Below are 24,039 nucleotides of genomic sequence, written 5' to 3'. Positions count from 1 at the left end.
TATACTCCTTGACAGAAAAATTAGACAAAAAAAAACAACCAAACAAGGGGCGTGGTTTTATGTTGTATATTATATGAAATCTGCACAATATTTTATGCCCAAGCTCTTTTGATATGTGTGCATTTTTATACATCAATGAAAGAATATACATCAAATAAGAAATCATCATTATTATAACTATGTTCAAAGATAAAATATCACTTTAAAAGTCTTTAACAACAAATGTCCCTCAAGCCAAAGATTTATAGTTAAGTTACTGAGTATCTGGCTGTGGACAGCCAGCCATCTTCTTGCATTTCCTAGGTATGTCCCCTTTCCAAGCCTGAAAAAACTACTTCGTACCACTCTTTCCCCTCTGTTCAAGCACCCAGTTCGTCTTTATACTTTGGCACTGGGTGGATGCATTTGCTTTTATTTTGCTCACTGGAAAATGGACACCATCAGAAGAGATCTTTGCTGTGTTCGCATCACCAGAGCTACTGATCTCTGTATCTGTAGCCTGGGTCTTTGTTCACTTCTGCACAGTGGTGGGCTGTCCTTGCTCTATTCCACAGCCCATGTCCACTGGCTCTCAACTCACTTGTTATATACCCTGTTTCACCTTTCTCTGACTCACATACAAGGACCTGGTGATTAATTATTCTTCTTTCGCCTACATTATCATCTCCCTCAATCTTTTCTGGATCATCCCACAAAGCATGTAAATGCTGCAACTTCTTCCAGTATTTAAAAACCTTCCTCTGATACCAGAAACTTCTCTAAGTTTGCCCCATTTTCTTCTCCCTTTAGAACACAATCCCGCAGAAGTCTTCTAGGCTCCTTGTATCAGCTCATTCTCCTCTCAGTTTTCCCCAGTCAGACTACCACACCCACCACTGCCCTATGTCTGTTCATAGCAAGGTCATGTCGAATTGGCCAAATGCAAAGCTTAATTCTTGGTCTTTTCCTTTCTTAAACTCAGTACATTTGATGGAGTCGATCCATCCTTCCTTTCAGAGACACTGTCTCTACTTGGCTCCCAGGGTGCACTTTCTCTTAACTTGTCCCTTATTTTACTGATCCCTCCTGTAAGTAAATCTCCTTTATTGCAGAAGCCCACCCACCCTCCTCAAGATTTTGGTGCATCCCAAGCCTCAGTGCTCAGATCTCGTCTCCACTCACTCTATCTGCACTCAACCCCTTGTTGATTTCAAGTCTCAGCTGTGGAATACCACATAGACATTGATCCACAATTCCTATCTAGTCTCATGTCAGTGACTTCATTCTTGGTATAGCACTGAAGTTATGAAGTAAACTTCTAAAATGTATCATAGACAAAAGAACTCTTGAATCTTCTCCACATCCCATTTCTCCTCTCAGGTGCCATTCACCTGGATGCTTGGGCCAAACACATGGCATCATCTTTCACTCCCTTATTGTCTACCAGCACCACATGTCACACTCAACTGATCCGTAAAATATGCCGCCACCTCGACTGCTGGTGTTTGAACCTAATCTGCTGTCATCTGCTAGCCCTGGATGACTGCAGTGGGTAACCTCCCTGTTTCCAGCCTTGCCCTCACACATCACTGGCTTAGCACAGAATGGCCTTTATTTGTTTAGAATCAGCATGTGTCCTTGATGAAAAACCCTGTCATAGCTCCAAACACTATTTACAATGGAATCCAAAGTCCTTACTGTGACTTCTAAGGTGTGGCCCTCAGTTCAGTTTAGTTGCTCAGTCATGTCCGACTCTTTGCGACCCCATGAATCACAGCACGCCAGGCCCCCCTGTCCATCACCAACTCCCGGAGCTCACTCAGACTCACGTCCATCGAGTCGATGATGCCATCCAGCCATCTCATCCTCTGTCGTCCCCTTCTCCTGCCCCCAATCCCTCCCAGCATCAGGGTCTTTTCCAGTGAGTCAACTCTTCGCATCAGGTGGTCAAAGTATTGGGGTTTCAGCTTCAGCATCAGTCCTTCCAATGAACACCCAGGACTGATCTCCTTTAGGATGGACTGGTTGGATCTCCTTGCAGTCCAAGGGACTCTCAAGAGTCTTCTCCAACACCACAGTTCAAAAGCATCAATTCTTCAGTGCTCAGCTTTCATCACAGTCCAACTCTCACATCCATACATGACCACTGGGAAAACTATAGCCTTGACTAGATGGCCCTTTCTTGGCAAAGTAATGTCTCTGCTTTTTAATATGCTGTCTAGGGTGGTCATAACTTTCCTTCCAAGGAGTAAGCGTCTTTTAATTTCATGGCTGCAGTCACCATCTACAGTGATTTTGAAGCCTAAAAAAATAGAGTCTGACACTATTTCCACTGTTTCCCCATCTATCTGCCATGAAGTGATGGGACCAGATGCCATGATCTTCGTTTTCTGAATGTTGAGCTTGAAGCCAACTTTTTCACTCTCCTCTTTCACTTTCATCAAGAGGCTTTTTAGTTCCTCTTCACTTTCTGCCATAAGGGTGGTATCATCTGCATATCTGAGGTTATTGATATTTCTCCCGGCAATCTTCATTCCAGCTTGTGCTTCTTCCAGCCCAGCGTTTCTCATGATGTACTCTGCATAGAAGTTAAATAAGCAGGGTGACAATATACAGCCTTGACGTACTCCTTTTCCTATTTGGAACCAGTCTGTTGTTCTATGTCCAGTTCTAACTGTTGCTTCCTGACCTGACTATAGCCTTCTCAAGAGGCAGGTCAGGTGGTCTGGTATTCCCATCTCTTTCAGAATTTTCCACAGTTTATTGTGGTCCACACAGTCAAAGGCTTTGGCATAGTCAATAAACCAGAAATAGAGGGGTTTTTTTGGGAACTCTCTTGCTTTTTTGATGATCCAGCAGACGTTGGCAATTTGATCTCTGGTTCCTCTGCCTTTTCTAAAACCAGCTTGAACATCTGGAAGTTCACGGTTCATGTACTATTGAAGCCTGGCTTGGAGAATTTTGAGGATTACTTTACTAGCATGTGAGATGAATGCAATTGTGTGGTAGTTTGAGCATTCTTTGGCATTGTCTTTCTTAGGGATTGGAATGAAAACTGACCTTTTCTAGTCCTGTGGCCACTGCTGAGTTTTCCAAATTGGCTGGCATATTTAAGTGCAGCACTTTCACAGCATCATCTTTCAGGATTTGAAACAGCTCCACTGGAATTCTACCACCTCCAGTAGCTTTGTTCATAGTGATGCTTCCTAAGGCCCACTTGAATTCACATTCCAGGATGTCTGGCTGTAGGTGAGTGATCACACCATCATGATAATCTGGGTCATGAAGCTCTTCTGTGTATTCTTGCCACCTCTTAATATCTTCTGCTTCTGTTAGGTCCATACCATTTCTGTCCTTTATCGAGCCCATCTTTGCATGAAATGTTCCCTTGGCATCTCTAGTTTTCTTGAAGAGATCTCTAGTCTTTCCCATCCTATTGCTTTCCTCTATTTCTTTCCACTGATCGCTGAGGAAGGCTTTCTTATCTCTCCTTGCTATTCTTTGGAACTCTGCATTCAGATGCTTGTATCTCTCCTTTTCTCCTTTGCCCTACGAAGGCTCTAAGGGCTCTAGGTGCTGCCTCTCTCTCCAGCTTCCCCTCCACTCCCTTTCCTTAGTCTGAGTCAGCAACACTGGCCTTTCTGATGATTCCTTACACACCGTCTGCACTTTTCCTTCCTCTCTGCCTTTGCCATGACTGCTCCCTGCCTGGATTGCTATCCCCCCAGGCATTCGCATGACTTATATCACTAAGGTCTTTGTTCTAGTGTCACCTAATGACATTTTCTTCCTATGGCTCTCCTGTCTAATCTGAATTACTGTGTGCCAACTAAAACCCACACTCCTTTTGACTTTCTCACCACGTACTGTGTTTTACTCTTCACCTGAGCACTGAGTGCCACCTGGTAGGATCTGTGGCTTCTGTTTGTTCATCACTGGCTCCCTCTGTTTGCATAAGTTCCATAGGGTCAGGGGCCATGTCTATTGGACTCAGTGTTGTTAACCCTCCATACAAAGAACACTACCTTTCGCAGAATAGAGGCTCAATAAGTGTTTACTGAATAAATTAGTGAATTATTGATGAACTCAGAACTCTTACCACAGACTGATGAGACATGGGTTCTACTTCTTCCATTCTCATCACTGTCATTCATTCGCTTCATAGTTCATAAGCCAGCTCTCCCAAATTGGAGAGTACATAAAAGTCAGACACCATATCCGGTTATGTGTAAATGGAAGCTAAAAATAAAACCTGATAGTTATTTTCATCATTTTGATTCCTTATCCTCCTTCAGCAATGGCTTTGAGTAATCCTTAGTTATTAAGAATTTATATTACAGTAATCAGAATGTCCCCCAAAATTGCATTGTAGTAATACTTAAGGGAAGTTCAGACTAGTCCAATATAATAATAAGAATAGCTAAAAATTAATAATTACCAGGACCTCAAAAAAGGTGATTTATTTACATTTCTTTGATCTTCACAAGCATCCTGAAAGGGCAAAGTGTTACCCCCATTTTAAAGACAAGAAACATAAGCTCAGAGTTGTTTGGTGATTTTCCCAAAGGCATTGAGCTGTGCTTGATTTGCTTTAGAGTTTCTGACAAGCTTTGGACCACACTCTGATATGATAGGTTCATTCAAGTTGTACCTATTGGAAAAATTAATAACCAGAGACTTCTTGTTTGTCTTGTAATTTTTAATAGAATAAGCTTCACTTATTTCTGTTAGGCCTTCTAGAACTATCCAAGTAGATTTCCCTGATAGGTTTTATCAAGCTGGTATCCTCAATTCAGGAATAATTTGCCAGGTTCAACTAGACTAGAAAACATCTGTGTCCCAACTTGTAACATATTTGAATAAAGGCAGCATCACTGTGAGAAGGGGCAATTGACTGTATACAACACATAGAGAAAGAAGGTTAGTTTTTACATTTTCATAAATAAGAATTAAGACTGAAATGTGCTACTTTCATTGTAGAAAAATAAAATTTTTAACAAACCTTCCTCAGAAAAAAAATTGATTGTCTTTGTGATCATGGTATGATTAAAGAGACGATGGTGACATCAGTGGAAGAAATAAAAGATCTGGACTCCTTCACTGTTCAACTGCTTGATTGTTGAGCAGAGCTAAATTTAAAAAGGTATTTTAATATTTGCTTCACTAAATCCCCTCCATGTTTTCAATTAGAGAAACAGAAGTACAGGTGCGGATGGGCTGTGTGTTCATGTGTCTTGCTCTTTGGGGGCTGGCTTTTAAGATGGAAATCTTCATGTAATTGTGTTGAAATGAACAATGAGGAAGTACAGTAGTTCAGGAATGAAAATGTTAAATTAAATGGACCATGTTTAACATTGTTGTTGATCCTGAGGAACAGTTTTTCCAGTATATGGAGCATTTCGATTCCATCCAGCATATGTTCTCCACAGTTTTCTCTGCTCTAATTCATCTGTGTTTTTCGACAGCTCCAGATGGCGTGCTGCCTCCGAGGCTTTCATCTGCCACTCCAACCAGTCTTCAGGTTGTCTGGTCTACACCAGCTCGGAACAACGCCCCTGGCTCTCCCAGATACCAACTCCAGATGAGGCCTGGCCACTCCACCCATGGGTTTCTAGAGTGAGCATTCTACTTAGCCATCCTTGTGTCATCTGGGTTATACAGTTTAGCCATTAATTCACTTTACCTTAACTTTGTTGTAACAATAGGTAGGTCAGTTCTCATTTGCAACAAATAAAGGCCCTCTTTTAAAAGATCCAATAAACACACACACACAAACACCCAAGAAGTACTCTAGGAGATAATTATTTGCTTTGCCAAGTATCTATTTTTAATTTATAGAGGCTTAAAATAAGATTCCTTCAGCCTTTTCATGAACACATGTATATGCCAAAAACAAACATATACCAGAACCCCACAAAAACTGCTGCCTAATTATAGCTACAAAATTATAATACTTATTCCACAAATTCCGTGTGGCATCAGTCTCAAGACTAGAATTTACTCCATATTGATAAAATTGCCATTTCATATAAATGGAATTATACAAACCCTTAGCCAAATAGCTACTTATTTTAAAAGAGATATCATGCGATGACAGAAAATTGCAGAACTGAGAGGCACATTGACATCCCCTGAAAATCCTTTACAATAAGATTTTACTTTTGTTAAAATTTCTTTGAATGTCTCAGCCTTCCTAATTTTAGGATTTCATTCTTCATACAGGCTATTTTCCAATCCTTCTGCATCATTAAACTATGAAGTGAGAGATCTCCAACCATACACGGAGTACGAATTTCGGTTGGTTGCCTCCAATGGATTTGGCAGTGCCCATAGCTCTTGGATTCCGTTCATCACCGCAGAGGACAGTAAGTGGTCTGAAAAACACACAGCTGAATATCTTCTGCCTTAGCACATCTTAAAGTCTTTATGTTTTTCCAAAACAAAGAAATAAGCCTCCTGTATTCGCTTGATATCGAGTGACAATAATCTTTTCCAGGGCCAGGGTGGTCAGAGTCTCCAGAAAGAAGAAAAATGTGGGTTTGGAGGGTTGGAGAGTTAGGCCTACTGACAGGAAGACATAATTCACAGTAAATTATGATATGGCCCCATGCAGTCCTTCAGGGTAAATCCAGGTGTCCTGGAAGGAAAATGATATCCTCGTCTATTCTGTGACCAAGTATTGCAAGTGTTCTCTGCAGAAGAACATGAAATATGGACCTTACTTCATAAGGATGCTTAGAGATCATTATAGATTGAGATTGTCTTATTCAACCAATACAGGGAATTTTCGATTTTTATGGAAGACTTATATTTGCATATATATATATATTTTTTTTTACTAGGTTATATAGAGAAAAGAAATACATGGTTATCGTATTGAGGTTTATACAAATTGCCTCTTGAAAAAGCATATATATGGAAGTATAACTTTTTAGAAAAGTTAGAAATTAAATCAAGCTATACAGAGAGAAGGAGGACACTGTATCTTTGAACAATGAGGTTTTTAGGGTTAATCTTGTCAAGTCTTTTAATCAGAAGCTTCTTAGAAGATGTTGCTCTGTTGGCCAATTGCCATTCTAGCTCTATATTCAATCAGGACCCAAGTGACTTTCAAAAGGCTGGATATTAATCTCAAAAGGCACAGTATATGAAACAATATCAATTGTATATGAGATAGATTCTTTTATGTCTACAATATCCTTAATTATATTAGTTTAGTGAGAATAAGACCTTAAATGAGATAGAATCAGAACTATCTGCCTTCCTTAATGCTTACTTAAAACACACACACACACACACACACACATGAGCAATAATATATAATACTTCCTTCATTTCTCCCAAATTGTAATTACTCCCAGGGAACAGGCTAGGTACTTCACAAGGACACATCCAGGCATTTCATCTCAAGGGTACCATTTAGTAAATTATCAGCACGGTGCAGTAAACGACACCCACGGTCCAAAAAGCATCAGTGCACCAACTCAACGTGCCTACACCTCTTTTAGTGAGAACATTCCATGCACTCTGGCAGATCTGACAATATGAACACCAACTGTATACAGATGTCTGAACCAGGGAGCTCACAACCAAACTAGATTTCTGAAGAAACATTTCTTTTTTAAATCAGCTGAAAAAAATATTTTTACTATCCTTAGATAGCACATTCTTGATGGCATGTGATGGAGGTTAACTAAAAATAATTTTTTGCCCACCGCAGAGGTGATGACACCACAGAACTCCACACTAGAAGAGGAGAGAAATGACTCCTTTTTGGTACCCACCATTTCTGTTTCGATAAATTCTGTTCCGATAGAGAGGGGACAGCACTTGTATTTCCTCCGTGGTGATCGTTATTGAATAGGCGCCAGATTCTCCTACCTACAGGCAGGAAGTTAGCTCATAAAGTCCCAGACACTGTAAAGGCCCAGTTAGCACAGCGCCCTCTGTTGAGCAAACTTCTCTCCTGCCTCATCTTATCATGAAACAGGTTTTACAGACAGGTTTTACAGTGTTTAGAATTTTCATGCACAGAGACTTGGCCATCTCTGTGGCTTTTAGGGCCTGCGACCAAGGTGAATAGTGTTACCCTTCATCTTCATTAAGAATTAGTAACAGTTGATTATATAGCAGGTCCTAACTCATGAAACCCAGTCATCATTTTCATTGAAATACTTTCTCTGAAACAATGACCTGTTTCCTCTTCTGCTTCACCTGTGACATCACATCCACCAGCAAAGGACTAAAGGCTGGCCCGTTTGCCCCTCTAGGTTAACTTACTAGTGCATGCTCACCCCTAAGGTATAATGACAGTGTCCTATGTATTTTGGGTGTCGGTGGAGATGGATACCATCTCTGAAAGGATGTGCAATTGAGTTGACAAAGACTGAGGGATTGGCACTTGGCTCAAGCAGTTTTTCTGTCAAGGCTTCAAAGCCTTGATTATAAAACTACCCATGCTGACAGCTCCATGCCGGGATCACACTTCATACTTGGTCCTAAACAGCACCTCCCATTCAGCAAAGTGTAATTTCCAGTGTAGAAATTCTACATATCAGCTTATGGAATGAAACAGAGAAGTCATCTCATACCCACATTTAAAGTTCATACTATCAGGGACCTTTCCACATCAGCCAAAGCCCCCAAACTTTCCAGTGCCAAAAAAAGGTCACCAGTAGCAACATTTTTCATATGATACTGTGATGGTGTGATTTCATCAAGCCTGTTATACAGCTGAAAGCAAAAAGAGAAACCTAAGCAGAAAATGACCTAGAGCTAGAGAAACAAATGCTTGCATGCTAAAAGAGGTTCTCAGAGATGGAGAAAGGGGTGTGAGGAATTTTAATAGATTTTTTTTTTCAAATAATTTGTCATTTACATCAGTGGGCCACCAATATCCAATTCCATGCATTTTTAAAAATCTAGTGTGCTTATGCCAAATAATAATAATGCACATTTCCTATGAATATTTTAAATGCAGTTAAACTTGTGTTAATAAAAGATGTTTGTTCCAGCCAACTTGGTCAGTATAGTGTTCAACTATTTGTAACCAGATAAATACAAACAACGCATGATTTTTTTTTAACATGCTGCTGGCTATCTAAGTACCCAACATGCCTGCAGTCTACAAAAATGCATTAAGATTGTGATAAATTTAGAAGCATGGGATTAATAACATGAAGACACTTACCTATCAGCTGAAACTTTTTGATATCTATTAATAAGAAATAGCCATCTCTTCTGATTGTATTATTTATCTCTCTCTCTCAAGTATCTACAATTGTTTCCTGTGCAGTATAGGTTGTAAAAATGGAAGTTGGCTGCATACCTTCTGCCTACAAAAATGTAGGCAGATTTTTGTAAAATATGAGATAACTCACTTTTCTTTAAAAATATAGATTCCCTAGACTAGTAAAATTCAGCTTTCTCCCAGGGTTTCCTGGCTACCAAGATCAAAATATGAAATATCTCTTTATTTGAGTCATTTTAATAATGAACTTGTATACACAATTAGGTCAATCTGATGAAAATGAGATTCTTTTCTAAAAATCACTTATCTACGTCTAAAACAAAACAAAACAGAAAAGACAAATTTCTTCCAGAGTTGACCATTTAGTTGTCCTATATTTTTTAAAGACTAAAAATTGAATGACTTTGCTAAATTTATAGTTTAAAACTCCACATCATATATATTTGTAACCATCCATCTAAGATGCATTATTGAGTAAAATTTGTGCAATTTGGCTATTCTATAGATTTACTTAGATGATTTTTTCATGTGTTCATTATTTTCCTAACAGACTCATTGTTCATGATCTTTGACTGAAATCTGCTAAACAATAGAAAGATATATCTTATTACCAACACAGTGAGATTTTCAGCACTATTAACATACTGTATCTACTTATTATATTAGTTCTTATTGTTATTTCTTCCCCACACTTTCAATTCACTGTGAACAAAGGATGTGGTGTCTGGATCCTATTTTACTTTTCTCATTAGCATTTTTGAGCAGTTTTCCCCTCTCATTCATCTTTAAGATTCTCATAGCAATTTACAAAGCGATATTGAAATCTATATCTAACAGAACAATTTTCTGCCTTGTTTGTTGTCTAACAAAATTCTACTCATCGCTCAATCCCAGTTCAAATGGTACCTTCTCTGTGAAGCCTTTCGTCCTCATTTCTACCTTAGGATTTTGGTTTATATTCACTTGTGCAACGTCAATATCTCTTTCTGAATTGTCATTTCTTAGGACCTAGGATTCTGTCTCATTTGTCTCTGTAGATCCAGTGCTTAGTGGTGGATCTGATATAGAATAAGTGCCCCAAATTGTTAAAGTACTGATTAAAAAGAGTTTCATATAAACAAATGCATGAAACCACTGACTTCCCTGGTGGCTCAGACCGTAAACTGTCTGCCTACAATGTGGGAGACCCGGGTTCAATCCCTGGGTCAGGAAGATCTCCTGGAGAAGGAAATGGAAACCCACTCCAGTATACTTGCCTGGAAAATCCCATGGACGGTAGAACCTGGTAGAACTCTGCAACCATGGGGTTGCAGAGTCGGACATGACTGAGTGATTTCACTTTCACTTTTATGAAAACTTCAGCAAATCTTAATTGGGTACCTACCATACAGGAAGGACTGAAAGTTACAAGGATGAATAGGAAAATTCTTTACTTGAGTCATCCACAGTCTGCTGGGAAGAAATAATCAAACAATAGAGTACTACGTTTGAAGATGAGGGCCAGCTCAGAGGAGAGCTTCTCCCAACACCACCAGGTGTCAGGAAAGCCTTCCCAGAGGAGAACACAAGGAGGGAAAACTAGAATGATTTCTATTTGGGGATCACATCAATATCAGATTTCCAATTTACTTTCTCGCCATTGGTCCAGGCGAGGAAAGCTGTTGCTGTAGGAGGTACCCACTGACACAGAAGATAGGGCAGCTTGTAGAATTCTCTGCCTGTGATGTCAGCCTCTGAATATGAGACAAGAAGGGTGAGGATGAGAGGCAGGTGTTAGAGAAGGAAATCCCAAAGGCGATCCTCATTCTTTGCCTTGGTCAGAGGCAGCCTGTTGGCTGTCCCTGTGTTTCCGTCTTAACCGGGATAATGAATGTTCTAATCAGAAAGGTCTCTGCTAGCCCAAAACCATGTGCTACTTCAAAAGGAAGACAGATATATAGAAAGAGAATTCCAAAAGGAAAACATATTTTCTTCTTATTCTCACAAACTGTAATGGATAGAATACTGAGCCCTGGTGACAGAGAGGGGAAGTAAAGCTTTGGTACGAAATGCGATCAGTTGATCATGTTATTGTACTTCTAGAGGGGGATTTTCCAATCATTTAATAAGTGTCTTTGTGCCTTTAAGAGTACTTAAATTTTACAACTAATATTGCATGGGAGAGATCTTTTTATTAGTGTGTTGTAGAATTTAAAGTCAGTCGGCACTTTAAGAGTTTTCTATGTGAGGGAAAAACAGAAACATTTGTAAATGAGGGTGGCCCATATTTATATCGGTAGATTTTATTTTATTTAATGAAGAACTGGGAGCAGTAAGTCTCAGTAGTGCTGCAGGATGATTTTACTTTTCTATTCCAAACTTATTTCCTAATTGCTTTAAATATTAACTTCTGAATGCTGACATGTTTATCCTCTCAAACAGGGATGTGGTCTCTATTTTACCCACAACAGAAAATCCATGATGCAAAGTAAATCATTCTGCTGATTTTGAGAGCAAAGTGTTTCTGTATGTATGTCCCTACAATAGTTTATTTCTCTGTTGCATAGACTTCCCCTCCACCAGATTTTTGCATTTCCAGAATTTATAAAACAAATTAGTATCTTTATAGTCTTATTTCTATATCCTAATATCAAAAACCAAAGTGACCAACAGAAAAATCATTTGAAAGGATGAACCAATTAATGAAAAATTCTATCCACCTGACCTTCATTTCTCTCTTGAATTCTTGAATCTGTTTGGGGCACATAAAGCCCACTGCTTTTCTAAATTTGGAACTTCTAGTTCTTTTAGGACTTTTTTCTTCCATCATGAATTTTCACATTAACACATTTCATTCTCTGCCCCAAACTTTCAAGAAAGAATCCACAGCCATTCACCACACAACACGGCCCCATTCTGGAAGACAAAACACTTTTCCTAACCTTCCTTTGCTGTCCTGGTCTCAGGAGAAATAGAGAAAACAGTCCCCCAATATCGGTTCACCTACTTGCAAACTATAAATTGTATCCTTTCAATTGAAGCAACCTTGTAGTGTTCAGATGTTCCTTTTATTAAGCAACTATGCCCTGCTACACAGCCCTTTTCCTATTTTGTCAGTTGTCTAGAAGCTGAATATTCACATACTTCCCCAATGGCAGGGCCCATTTGAAATATTTGTTTTGGAATACAATGATCCTACCTCTGTATCATCACAAGATTAATTATTCTTTATCTTTAATTTATTGGTCCTATTACTTAAGTCTTTTATTATAAGCTGTCAGAAAAACTCCTTTTGGGAAGTAGTTGGGGTATAAATAATAAATTGATAAAAGAATTCATGATTAAAGAGGAAACGGAATCCATCACTCCACTCTTTTGCTAACATTTTCACAATGAATAGCAAGCGACTGTACAAACAATTAGCACAGAGCATACTGCTACGTATAATTATACATCCATGTATTTGCCACCTTGGTTTTTAATTCAGTGGCAGATTTAGAGGATATTCATTTATAGAGTTAATATTACTGAAAAAGAGCTTTTAAGCCAAGTGAGTTTTTAGTTAAAATGGCAAAAAGTAGCTTCAAGGCAGCAATGAGGAAACATCAGGAAAACTGAGCGATTGTGGGTAACTCTAGTAGCAAACGGGTTGTAGAAGACCCATGAAAACCACTTAAAAATCAGTTATATACACACAACAGATGTGTCGTTGCAACTGTTTATTCTTTGCAATCATTTATACACACACACACACACGCACCCATCCTTCCCAACATACACAGCTGAGTATAAAAATAAATAAGCAGACCCCTCCGTGAACAATCTCATTACTCTCTTTTAGGCTGGGGCTGAACTTTTGAAGCTGATGAGCGAAATCGTTTCCCATAAAAGATAATTTCATTTGCCAAAATGAAACTACTTTCCATTATTAATGCTATAATGAAACAGCCTGAAATATGAATCAGTGATCTGAACAGAAAGGATGCTCCTGTTCCCCGCTCCAGGAGGGGAGTTCTCTAAACAATTACACCCATGGAAAGGGCTGTACGGTTGTATTTTCATCACTCGCCAGCTGAGCTGTGTGGCTGTCATACTTCCAGTCTCCCCTCCAGTGACAGCCGCATTGACAACATGTTATACTCCACATTGATTTTACAGTTAAGGAGCTGATTGTGATATATAGGGATTTTAAGAATTCAGCTGAGAGGCTGACTTTTGCCTTTTATCATTCCATTAAAATTTTATAACCATCTTTTTCATGTCATTTCATCCATGAATTCTTACTTTAGAAAGTGATAGCTACTGCTGTGAGCATAACTTTTCTCATGTTCAGAGCTTTTTATTGTATTAGCAAACTACCCCAATTATAGTTATTACTCATGTTTTACATAATTGTGGTGACCCTTTCAACCATGCAGTGGCACGCCAGTTGATTTGTATATAGAATTAGATGATTCGGCTTATCATTTTAAAGCACTAAATTGAAAGCGTGCCAGGAGTCGGGTTTTAACACTTCCTTAGCCAAAGGAGCTAATTAAGCTGCTTTCAGCATCCTCTCCTGAGTCGCCTACTTTAAGGACCCTTCTTGTCACAAGAGCTGGGAGCCTACTCAGCTAGAGCGGGAAGCTAATAAAATGTATTCTGGCTTTTAAGGGGGAAAATATCATGCAATTGAAATTGAACATCTCTTCTTGCCCAAGATAAGAGATCATCTTTAAGGAAAGGCTGTGTTCTGTAGGGGCTTGAAGTATCAGTTCATCTCATTATCCTGGATGTTTCCCTGATAACACTATCATCATAGTCAAGAGAAATAAAAGGTTTATCTCCATCATAACAGAGAGCAAACTGCATCATTGTTACTTTTCCCTGAAGAAGCTCACAGTTTGATAATGCACATATGATGAATAATTATGCAAGACCCCTGTGAAAACCCTAATAGAAAAATATTCTGATTTTTAAGCGTATATTACTCTTTTTTGAACAGGGAAGGGTGAGTTAGGGTTAGACTTGAAAGGCTCAATTCTCCACCATTGATTTTATAGACCCCAATCTCAGAGGATTTCGTTTTACAAAACAACACTGATATCTTACAAGACTTGTGCTTGCTTTTCTTTAGGAAAGAGCCAAATCTGGATGACAAGTATAAATAAGAAAGGATCTGTATTCCTATTTTGATATAATAATTGCTACCGCTGCTGTGTACCAGAGAGCAAAAGTAAGAAATGTCACAGTGGTTTGACGAAAGCTTCAGAATGAAAGCTAACAACAGACTAAAACGAAAAATGTGATCCATCTCGGGATCATTGTACTTTAGGATTTTTTCTCTTCAAATAGGATGCATTACCAAATTGTCAGAAATGGCTTGATTTCAGGGTTAGTGCAGTGTAGCAGCTTTCCTCTCTAAAAGTAATTATGATTTTGCCATCAGTCCAGTTGGTGACAAATATGTGAATCATGTTGTGTAAAAATATGCTCCTATCACCAGCTACGATTGTGGTCCTTGGCTCCGCAAAGCCGTGGTTGCGTTTAAAATTTAAACCTTGATTTTAACACTGAATCACACACACACACACACACTCACATCATCAGTGCTGTTTTAAACAATTACTAAATCCAAGTCTATCTTTTTTAAAGATTTTTCCATAAAATCTAATGTTCACAGAAGAATCTCATAAATGTTTAAATTGCTGTGGGCAGAAAAGGGGGATATAGGATTTTTCTTGATCTGTTGTAGCAATTTATAGATTTCAGGCCGTGGTTTATAAGAATGCTAAATGTTCTGGAATTACAGCTGTTACTGATCAGTGATTGAGCCAGATTTGTGTTATTGCACCATGTTCTTGCTTGTACCTAGAGAGCAGTAAAGCCTCAATATAATAAAAAGCACCTGCATTTTAAATGAAATTTCAATTGAAAAACTTAACAGCCCTTCAAATTGCAGAATTTAACGCAGCCCAGTAAAGCTTAAATAACACTTTGCCTCCGCAGGCTGAGGGGTTTGCATTCAAGGTGACTTGAGTGTGTCGCATGGTGAAATTATTTACAATTAAGGAATTTCTCTGGAGGGCTGCAGGATATTTGCTGCTCCACAACACCTAGGCGGGCATATGGCGGGCCTTTTTCAGTATTCATGGAGCCTCCTGAACCTTTATGATAATTGAATCAGTTAGAGTGCTGAGTGGAGCAAGCATTAAACCTGTTAACCTAAAGGTCAGATCTGTGCATTGTTTATTTATCAGTAGGTGAAAGAGCTAAATCGGCAGCTTCTGTCACAGTCACAGTAAAAAATCACCTATAATATTAACAGGGAGTAGATAAATTGCAAAACATGGATTAGAATGATAAACAGACCCAGGGATAATATGGAATATATAATGAGAGATGCTGAAGGATTTTACTGGGCTATAAAATATGCAGGTTTGTTATGATGGTGTTATTGATTATAATGAGTTACCAGAGTTCCAGAAAAATGGGGCATAAGTTTGAACTTTGGTTACAGCTGTCCTCTTGTGTCTTTCTCTCCTAAGGTCTTTATTTCAGAAGAGTCTTCGTGATGTTGGGGAATCCTTAGCTTTAATCAAAAGAAATGATTTAATAAAGTTATCTTACAGGAGCAAAAGGCAATTGAATCCAATAATGTTCAACAAGTACATCTCACACATTTAAGAGGAAAGTAGTCATGAGCCTTGTCTTTATGACACTTGGCCACTTACTCAATGGCCTTTACCAAGTGTCCAGTTTCATATTCTGGAGGAGAGTGATCACTCATTTTAGTTCTGTTCTGTGGTATGGGAAGTTTCCAAGAGGTATCACTACTTACTTTCTACTTTATAGAACCTGGACCTGTAGACCCTCCAGTTATTCTGGACAAGAAGTCAAGAATGATGTTGGTCACCTGGCAGCATCCTTTAAAGTGCAATGGGCTCATTACCCATTATAACATTTACCAACATGGCCGCCTCAGCTTGAAAACTTCTGGAAATGTCACTAATGGCACAGTGACCCATTTACGCCCATATACGGCCTACACGTTTCAAGTAGAAGCTTGTACTTCGAAAGGGTGTTCCCTGTCAGCAGATTCCCAGACCGTTTGGACACTCTCAGATGCACCTGAAGGTATCCTGAGTCCAGAGTTGTTCTCTGATACCCCAACATCTGTGATCATATCTTGGCAAGCCCCCACCCATCCCAACGGCCTGGTGGAGAACTCCACAATCCAGAGAAGAGTCCAAGGAAAGGAGGCCGTTACCACCCTGGTGACTCTCCCAGGAAGTCATCCCAGGAGGTTTATCGACAAGACTTCTGCTCTTAGCCCGTGGACAAAATATGAGTATCGAGTGCTGATGAGCACTGCTGATGGAGGGACAAACAGCAGTGATTGGGCAGAAGTGACCACGAGACCCTCGCGACCTGCTGGGGTGCAGCCCCCCGAGGTGGATGTGTTAGGACCCGACGCAGCCAAGGTAAGAAGCCAAGTGTCTGTCTCCTCTGCAGACGAGGAATGTACCCTGCATTGACTCCGTGTTAAACAGAGCCATCTACTGACAAAACGCACACATGTGTTGTTTTAGGCATTCACTGGAGAAACTGGGTTTTTGGCCTTTGGCCCAAACTTTCTCGAATTTGATGTCAGTTTTTCATTTCTCCCTGTATCCCCTTAATTATATTGTTGAGATGCTTCCATTTGCCTCACACACCTGAAATCCTTTGAATGCCACCCTGGGATGCTTAGCTTAACCACCATGTCAGATCTAAATAGATCAGAAAATGAGAAGAGGTGGGGAAATGCGGGGGAAGAGATTAGCGTATTAACAAAAGTTCCGATTACCAATATTCTGATTTTTTTTTTAATGATCAAAGAATCAAGAGGATGGGGGAAGAAAGAAAAATAGCAGATTACGGGGCTATTTAGGAACTGTTCAATTATTCACTTCATTCTGCTGGGAATGAACTCTAGAGGCTAGGATAACTACCATTGTTTTGGCTTGCATACAAACTTCATTCAAGGGAAATTAGTGTAACCAAACAGGAGGGAGTTTTGTAGCTTAGAAGCCTCTTTTGTGTAAATACACACATGCTTCCATGGATTCAGTCTTGTACTACTGCCAAAAGCATTGGTGCAGCAGCTTGCTCACCAGAGCACAAAACAAAGGACATTTGCATAACAGCAAAGTTCATCTGTTGAAATTATTACTTGAATCTCTGTTGTGTGTTCTCTCGTGCCTACGAAAAGCAAACACTGGGTGATGCTAAATTGTGTAAATCGTTGAAGAAATTTAATTGAACCTACATACTAAAATCTGTGTTTCAAAGTCTGCCTTCATTAGTTTCCACATGAGATTGGTCAAAGCAACACAGCCTCTTGATAGAAATATCTCAAATGTATAGAATTCTGTTCATAAAACATCAAAAGGAAATCAATTTGAAGGACATGATGTATGGTGTTTACTATATGAATTGGGCAATCTTAAGAATTGTTCTTCATTCAAAGGAAAAGCAGAGCAAACCAAAGGAAAACCCCAAACAAACCTAGAGTTATTCATCATTCCAGAAATGACTTTTCTTTTTAATCCTAAGGGAATTTTGCAAAACTTAGGTAGCAGTACCAATCAATATGATGTGACATAAGCACAGTCCTTCACAAAGGCACAGCTAGGTAATGGACATTTTTTCTGGATTCTTTCTAACAAAGATTTAATTGCTAGGCAAATCCAAAAGATGACAAATATTTTCAGAAAAGTAATAGCTCAGTGCATAGTTCTATGTGATTCAGCATTTATAAGTGATGATCAGAAGTATTCAAAGCAAGTTGCCTGGCTTTTCCATTCATCCCTTTTTTCCCTTCCTCTTTTGATTTTGTAACCTCATCCAGAAATTAAACAATGTGCATGGCTCGTCAACCTGCTAAAGTACGATTTAGCTTGGTTTGAGAGCAGAATCTCACAGACACTCACCAGGCCTGGAATCTAAAAGTCTCTAAGAAGGTGCTTAGAAGATACAGACCACGTATACTAGTGATCATTTTTTAAAAAATTCATACCTTTTACTAATCCTTCTTTTATAACTAGAAAATAAAAAATTATCAATGAAGAGAGTCATCAGGATTATTTAGCTGAATCTAGTATTGTACTATATGTATTTAAATAATATTAAAACAACATATTTATGCTTCAGAATTATTTGCTCACCTTCAGAAATGTTCAGAAGGATCTTCAGATCTCCAGAATCAGTGTTCTAATGACAGTACTTATCTGGTAAACAGAGGCAGTGTGACATCAGTACAGTGATTTCTTTCTATAAAAGATAAGATTTGAAAATTAAAATTGCGGATGGATAAAATCTGAGGAACAGAAGCATGGTCTTTAATATGTTGGGTTAAAGGTTCATTCCATATTTAGCATATGGAGTCATTCCAAATATTAGGATGAGGAAAATTGTCAATAATATTATTGACAATAATAATAATAATTTCAGTTCTACCAACATTTATTGAGCATCTGTACATCTTAATGAGTGCCTCTTTAGGCACTGAGGACACAGTTAAGATCAAGACAAAATCTCTACCTACATGGAGTGTACATTTTACACAAAACAATATAAATAAATAAATTGCTCAGAAATGGGAAAAAACTTGGGGGAGAATCAAGTCAGGTTAAGAGGAATATAGACTACCAGTTGATCGGTTGAGAGATAATACAGGAACTGGACTGGCATTTCACTCTAGTTCTTAGCATTTTGCACCATCTGGTCTTTTTACCACCATTCCCCCTATAAGAACTTGCAGTCTGATAGAGAAAACAAGGAAACTTCACATACTTAGGTCAACTGGAAAATAACCCATAGTAACATCTTTGTAAGTGTAAAAAGATGAGCTATGACTTGGCATAGATATGAGCCTTAAGAAGGGACAGTTGCATAAACAACAAGGTCCTCCATAGGGAATTATATTCAATATCCTATAATAAACCATAATGGAAAAGAATATGAAAAAGAATGTATATATATGAATAACTGAATCACTTTGCTATATAGCGGAAATTAGCACAACATTGCAAATCAACTATACTTCAGTAAAATAAATTTTAAAAAAGAAAAAGGGGAAACTTGCACATATTATTAATATCTTATTTGATTATAAGGAAAACAACATATAGTGTCAAAGAGGTTGTGTTATCTGAAAAAGTGAAAGCAACACACTTTGATGTATTTATTCATTTAAGAAAATGCATTTCATCATTGTATACAGTTGGTAAAAATACCAAAACCTGTAAAAGAGAGTTTAATAAAGCTCTAATTTAGAATTGTGCTATAGATCCAAAACTTCTAAATAAAATAAAATATTAGCAAATTGAACAAGGATACTTATTCTTAGCCCAGTCTCAGCCATTATATCGATCTTCATAAAAACTCTTATTCATGAAGTTCTTTTTTTCTTTATTTTTATTTGAAGGATAATTGCAATAGTGTTGGTTTCTGCCGTAGATCACCATAGATCAGTCATAGGTATACATGTGTTCCCTTCCTCTTGAGCTTCCCTCCCACCTCCCATCTTAGCCCATCCTCTAGGTTGTCACAGAACCCTGACTTGAGCTCCCTGAGACATATAGCAAATTCCCACTGGCTATCTATTTTATATATGTTAGCTTTATGTAGTTTTAAAATGTGATTTGATGAAGTTAAAGAAATTAGAATTAAATCACAATGTTTTTGGGTTACTTTTTTCAAGTCTAAAGCCGATCAACTAAACCACCTTCATAAATTTTTGTTTATGACCAGGATCATGCAGGTGCCTTAATTGTTTAGGGCCACACTTCAGAGATCTGATTGAGTAGGTGAAAGTCAGTAGTTCCTTAAACACCTACCCACCTGTCCTATCTTATGCAAATATATAGTAAATAAACAGAGAAATGGAAATCCAAGCAATTAAGAACCACACAAATGAAAGAAACTATTCTGGTCAACAAAGCATCTCTAAAATAAACATTTTATTCTAAGCTATAAGTGACACTTTATTTTTAAAGTTTCAGTGCAAAAGTCTTGTTTTAGAGAACATCTTTTGCTTATTAAGCCAGGAACATGGTCCTTAGTCTGAGTTTTTTGGGCTACAACAATATTTTATAATCCTTCATATTAGCAATAGATAAATAAAAGGCCATGGGAAATTAAACTGAAAGTTTTAATCTCACATATTTTGGCCACACTGTAATAAATGTAGTCTTAAGCATTGGAAAGAATGGAATCCAATATTTCGCTAACTGGCTCCTTGAAAAGCTTGGTCACATTTATTTTTAGTAATAGCTCCAGGATGTTTTCAAGAGGATGATCAAATTAGATACCATTTCTGTTAGCCTACTCACTATAATGACAATGGCCTTCTCCACCTTGCTCTAAATTCCTTCTAAAATTTTTCTGTAGAAGTAGAGTCATGTCTTCTAACTCAGTACTGTCAAAAAGATATATCTTCCTAAGCCTTTAACTTTTTAAGTGAGAAAAATAGCAAATTTCTGGATGCAAACATTTATAGTAGAGAACACAAGGATTTTTTAGCTCTTCAAATGACTGTCTTCAGAGTCATTACATCACATCTCTTAATCTCTGCAGGTTGATATCTTATTCAGATTTTTATTTTATGAATATTTTCTTAGCCTCAATAACCGAGTTCCAAATCAATTCACTCTCAGCTCAACTGCGAACACAGACTACATTTGAAGTTTGTAGTTTGAATTCTTTCAAGGACTGTCAAGCCTTGACCTGAACTCTCAGAATATTCTAGTTCCAGAGGCAAGTGGCATTCCACATGTGAGTCAGGTAGAACTGAGCTGTGATAACCATTCCATTTTTTATTTGCAAGTACCAGGAAGCCCTGTAAGTTTGACCTTGACTCATTTCTCAAGCCCACAAAGAACACTGTACCACCAAAATAAATAGAATCCTATGTCTGCTTTATATGCTTAATTTAGGCCTCTTTGATCTCGCCTCCACCCAGGCAAATCCGCTATGCTCATAAGGAACACATCTAAAACTTGTCTTCACCAGCACATTTTGGAACTCTCTTCTCCTAGAAGTTTTTAAAAGCAGCAATGATTTCAAGCCATGTAGTAAAATTTCAGTAGATGCCAAGTCCTTGTTAATTATAAATTAGGACTGTAATCATCAAGCAGCTACCGAAATGGCATGTTGTTGTTGTTTAGTCACTCAGTCATGTCCAACTGTTGGTGACCCCAAGGACGGTAGCCCACCAGGCTTCTCTGTCCTTCACTACCTCCCAGAGCTCACCCAAGACTCAGTCATGTTCACTGATACGGTGATTCCATCCAACCATCTCATTCTCTGTTGCCCCCTTCTTCTCCTGCCCTCAATCTAAGTCTTTTTTGTCTACAACAATTAGTAAGAGTACCCTATGAAAATCTCAGGTTAGATTGCTCCCGGAGGAAACTTATTTCCTTTAAGACAGAAAATTTTAGTTCATCCTTCTCTGTTCTAATTTCTCTATTACACATTTCAGAATTTGAATTTGTGTAGAACTCTACGTGTAGGTATCACTATATCACTTTGTGGAAAACTCGTTTAAATTATCAAAATAGCTGCATGCTAAGGAAAATATAATGCCATCAGCCATGACTGCAATTACTTGTTAAACTCCATCTCTGAGTATTTGGCATTAAATAAGTGTACAATTTAGGCTCTGTTCTCATGAAGCTTACAGTCTATTTGGGAGATGAAATATATACTCTAAAATTTAAAGAACATTGCAAGGCCAGAAAAATAAAGATGAAGCAGGATGGCATATAAATAATGGATTTTCAGTGACCTATGTGCATTTTTCTAGGGTATTTTCCCCCTACAAGAGCATAAGTTGGGTTAGCACAATCCCCTTACAATATTTAGTTAGAGAAGAAAAAGAACATTAAACATTATTAGAAAACATGGTTGTTTCTTCCTTCTGACGTTCACATCTATGACTTAGACAGGATCATTTTCGCTTGCTTTTTTAAAGCTTTCCACACGTCTCTTCTCTGCGAAAAGGATACGTTGCTTTCTTTGCTACATTATGCTCTAGAGAAACTCAGAAGCTCAATTTCACATTCTCAGAAAATGCAAAGAATGATTTCTGCACTCCCACCACCACCATCCAAAAACAAAATAGTGACATATTTAGAATACACACTTATAATGCAAAACAAGGAATTCTGATAGTTCGTCTAATTGAGTTATAAAGAAGGACACTCTCAAATCCTGCTGCTGCCCCACTGATGCGTGTGGATGTGTGAATTCTCTCCACCTGTGTGCTCTGCCTCTTTCCAGACACCCATGGTGGAGATGAATCACTGAGGTGTGTATCGTCTGACAGTCTAAGAAAGTCTCCAGACTAACAGCCCAACCCAGGAAACAGCATCTCATTGAGTTCCTGGTGCACTGCTAATTGATCTGAAAGCTCTTCATCACTGTCTAGTGTAAAGGGCTAAGTCAAAAGTGGGCATTTCTACAGTGACTTAACTGAAGACAAGACAGAGCAAAACGCCGGGCCCTGTGAACCCCCTCAGCTGCTCTGCTCCTATGTTGTCACATCGGTTCTAATTTTCCTTTTATTTCAGGTCACTTGGAAGCCCCCCCTCATCCTGAATGGAGACATCCTTAACTACGAGATCCGCATGCCTGACCCTCACATCACGATCACTAATGTGACTTCTTCTGTGTTGAGTCATGTCGTTACTCATCTGATTCCATTCACTAATTACTCCGTCACCATTGTGGCTTGCTCAGGGGGTAACGGGTATCTAGGGGGGTGCACAGAGAGCTTCCCTACCCACGTGACCACCCCTCCCGCCCTGCCGCAGGATCTTGGCCCATTGTCTGTGGTTCCACTAAGTGAATCATATGTTGGGATTTCCTGGCAGCCACCATCCAGGCCAAACGGACCTGATTTGAGGTAAGAGACAGCGATGATGCTTTTGGATTTTGTTGTGGTCTCTCTTCGGGAAGGAAGGGAGGAGGCTCTTCCTCACATATGAATATAGAACTAATTTCTTATTGGATATTCATATTTGTCACTTTTTTTATTGAAGTAGAATAGATTTACAATGTTTTGTTAATTTCTGCTGACCAGAAAATGATTAAGCTATTCATATATACACATTCTTTTTTATATGATTTTCCATTGTGGTTTATCACAGGATATTGAATATAGTTCCCTGTGCTATACAGTAGGACCTGGTTGTTTATCCAGTTTATGTATAATAGTTTGCATCTGCTAACCTCAGGTTCCCAATCCTTTCCTCCCCCACACACACTGTGTCGGCCTTACTCATAACTTTCATACAGTTTCATCTTGTGTATCTTGACATATGGAACCATGAAAAGTTTATCATGGTAAAAATATCATTATATTGTGGGAACTAAAAATGGTTGAAGGGGCTTCCCAGGTGGCTCAGTGATAAAGAATCTGCCCGCCAGTGCAGGAGATGGGGGTTCAACCCCTGGGTCAGGAACATGCCCTAGAGAAGGAAATGACAACCCACTCCAATATTCTCTCCCGGAGAGTCCCATGGACAGAGGATCCTGGCAGGCTACGGTCCATGGGATCACAAAAGAGTGAAGATATGACTTAGTGACTAAACAACAACAAAAGAAAACCTTGAAACAACAATTAATATTCTCTAATGATTCTCTACACAATCCATCTCTTCATTTTCAAAGTATATTCTTACTATATGGTAAGCAAGTTTGATGCATGCTCTAAATGACACATTTGCACAAATATACCTCAAAATTCCAAAGCGTTAGCCAATAATTCTTTGGTATGCTATTACTATCTGGAAACTTGTAAAGCA

General features: G+C 38.6%; 1 protein-coding gene across 1 annotated transcript in view; it reads left to right on the top strand.

The window, feature by feature from the left end:
- The window catches only part of USH2A (usherin), a 930,103-nt gene that overhangs the window by 599,247 nt on the left and 306,817 nt on the right, over window positions 1-24,039 (top strand). The window contains exons 38-41 of the mRNA XM_068986285.1: window positions 5,445-5,595; window positions 6,202-6,344; window positions 16,043-16,671; window positions 22,804-23,138. Coding sequence (XP_068842386.1) covers window positions 5,445-5,595; window positions 6,202-6,344; window positions 16,043-16,671; window positions 22,804-23,138 — 1,258 coding nt within the window. The remainder of the gene's footprint in view (window positions 1-5,444; window positions 5,596-6,201; window positions 6,345-16,042; window positions 16,672-22,803; window positions 23,139-24,039) is intronic.

This window comes from Capricornis sumatraensis, chromosome 14, assembly GCF_032405125.1.
Source record: "Capricornis sumatraensis isolate serow.1 chromosome 14, serow.2, whole genome shotgun sequence".
Taxonomy (NCBI): domain Eukaryota; kingdom Metazoa; phylum Chordata; class Mammalia; order Artiodactyla; family Bovidae; genus Capricornis; species Capricornis sumatraensis.
Note: the sequence above shows the minus strand (reverse complement) of the source record. Positions and strands in the feature narration are given on the sequence as shown.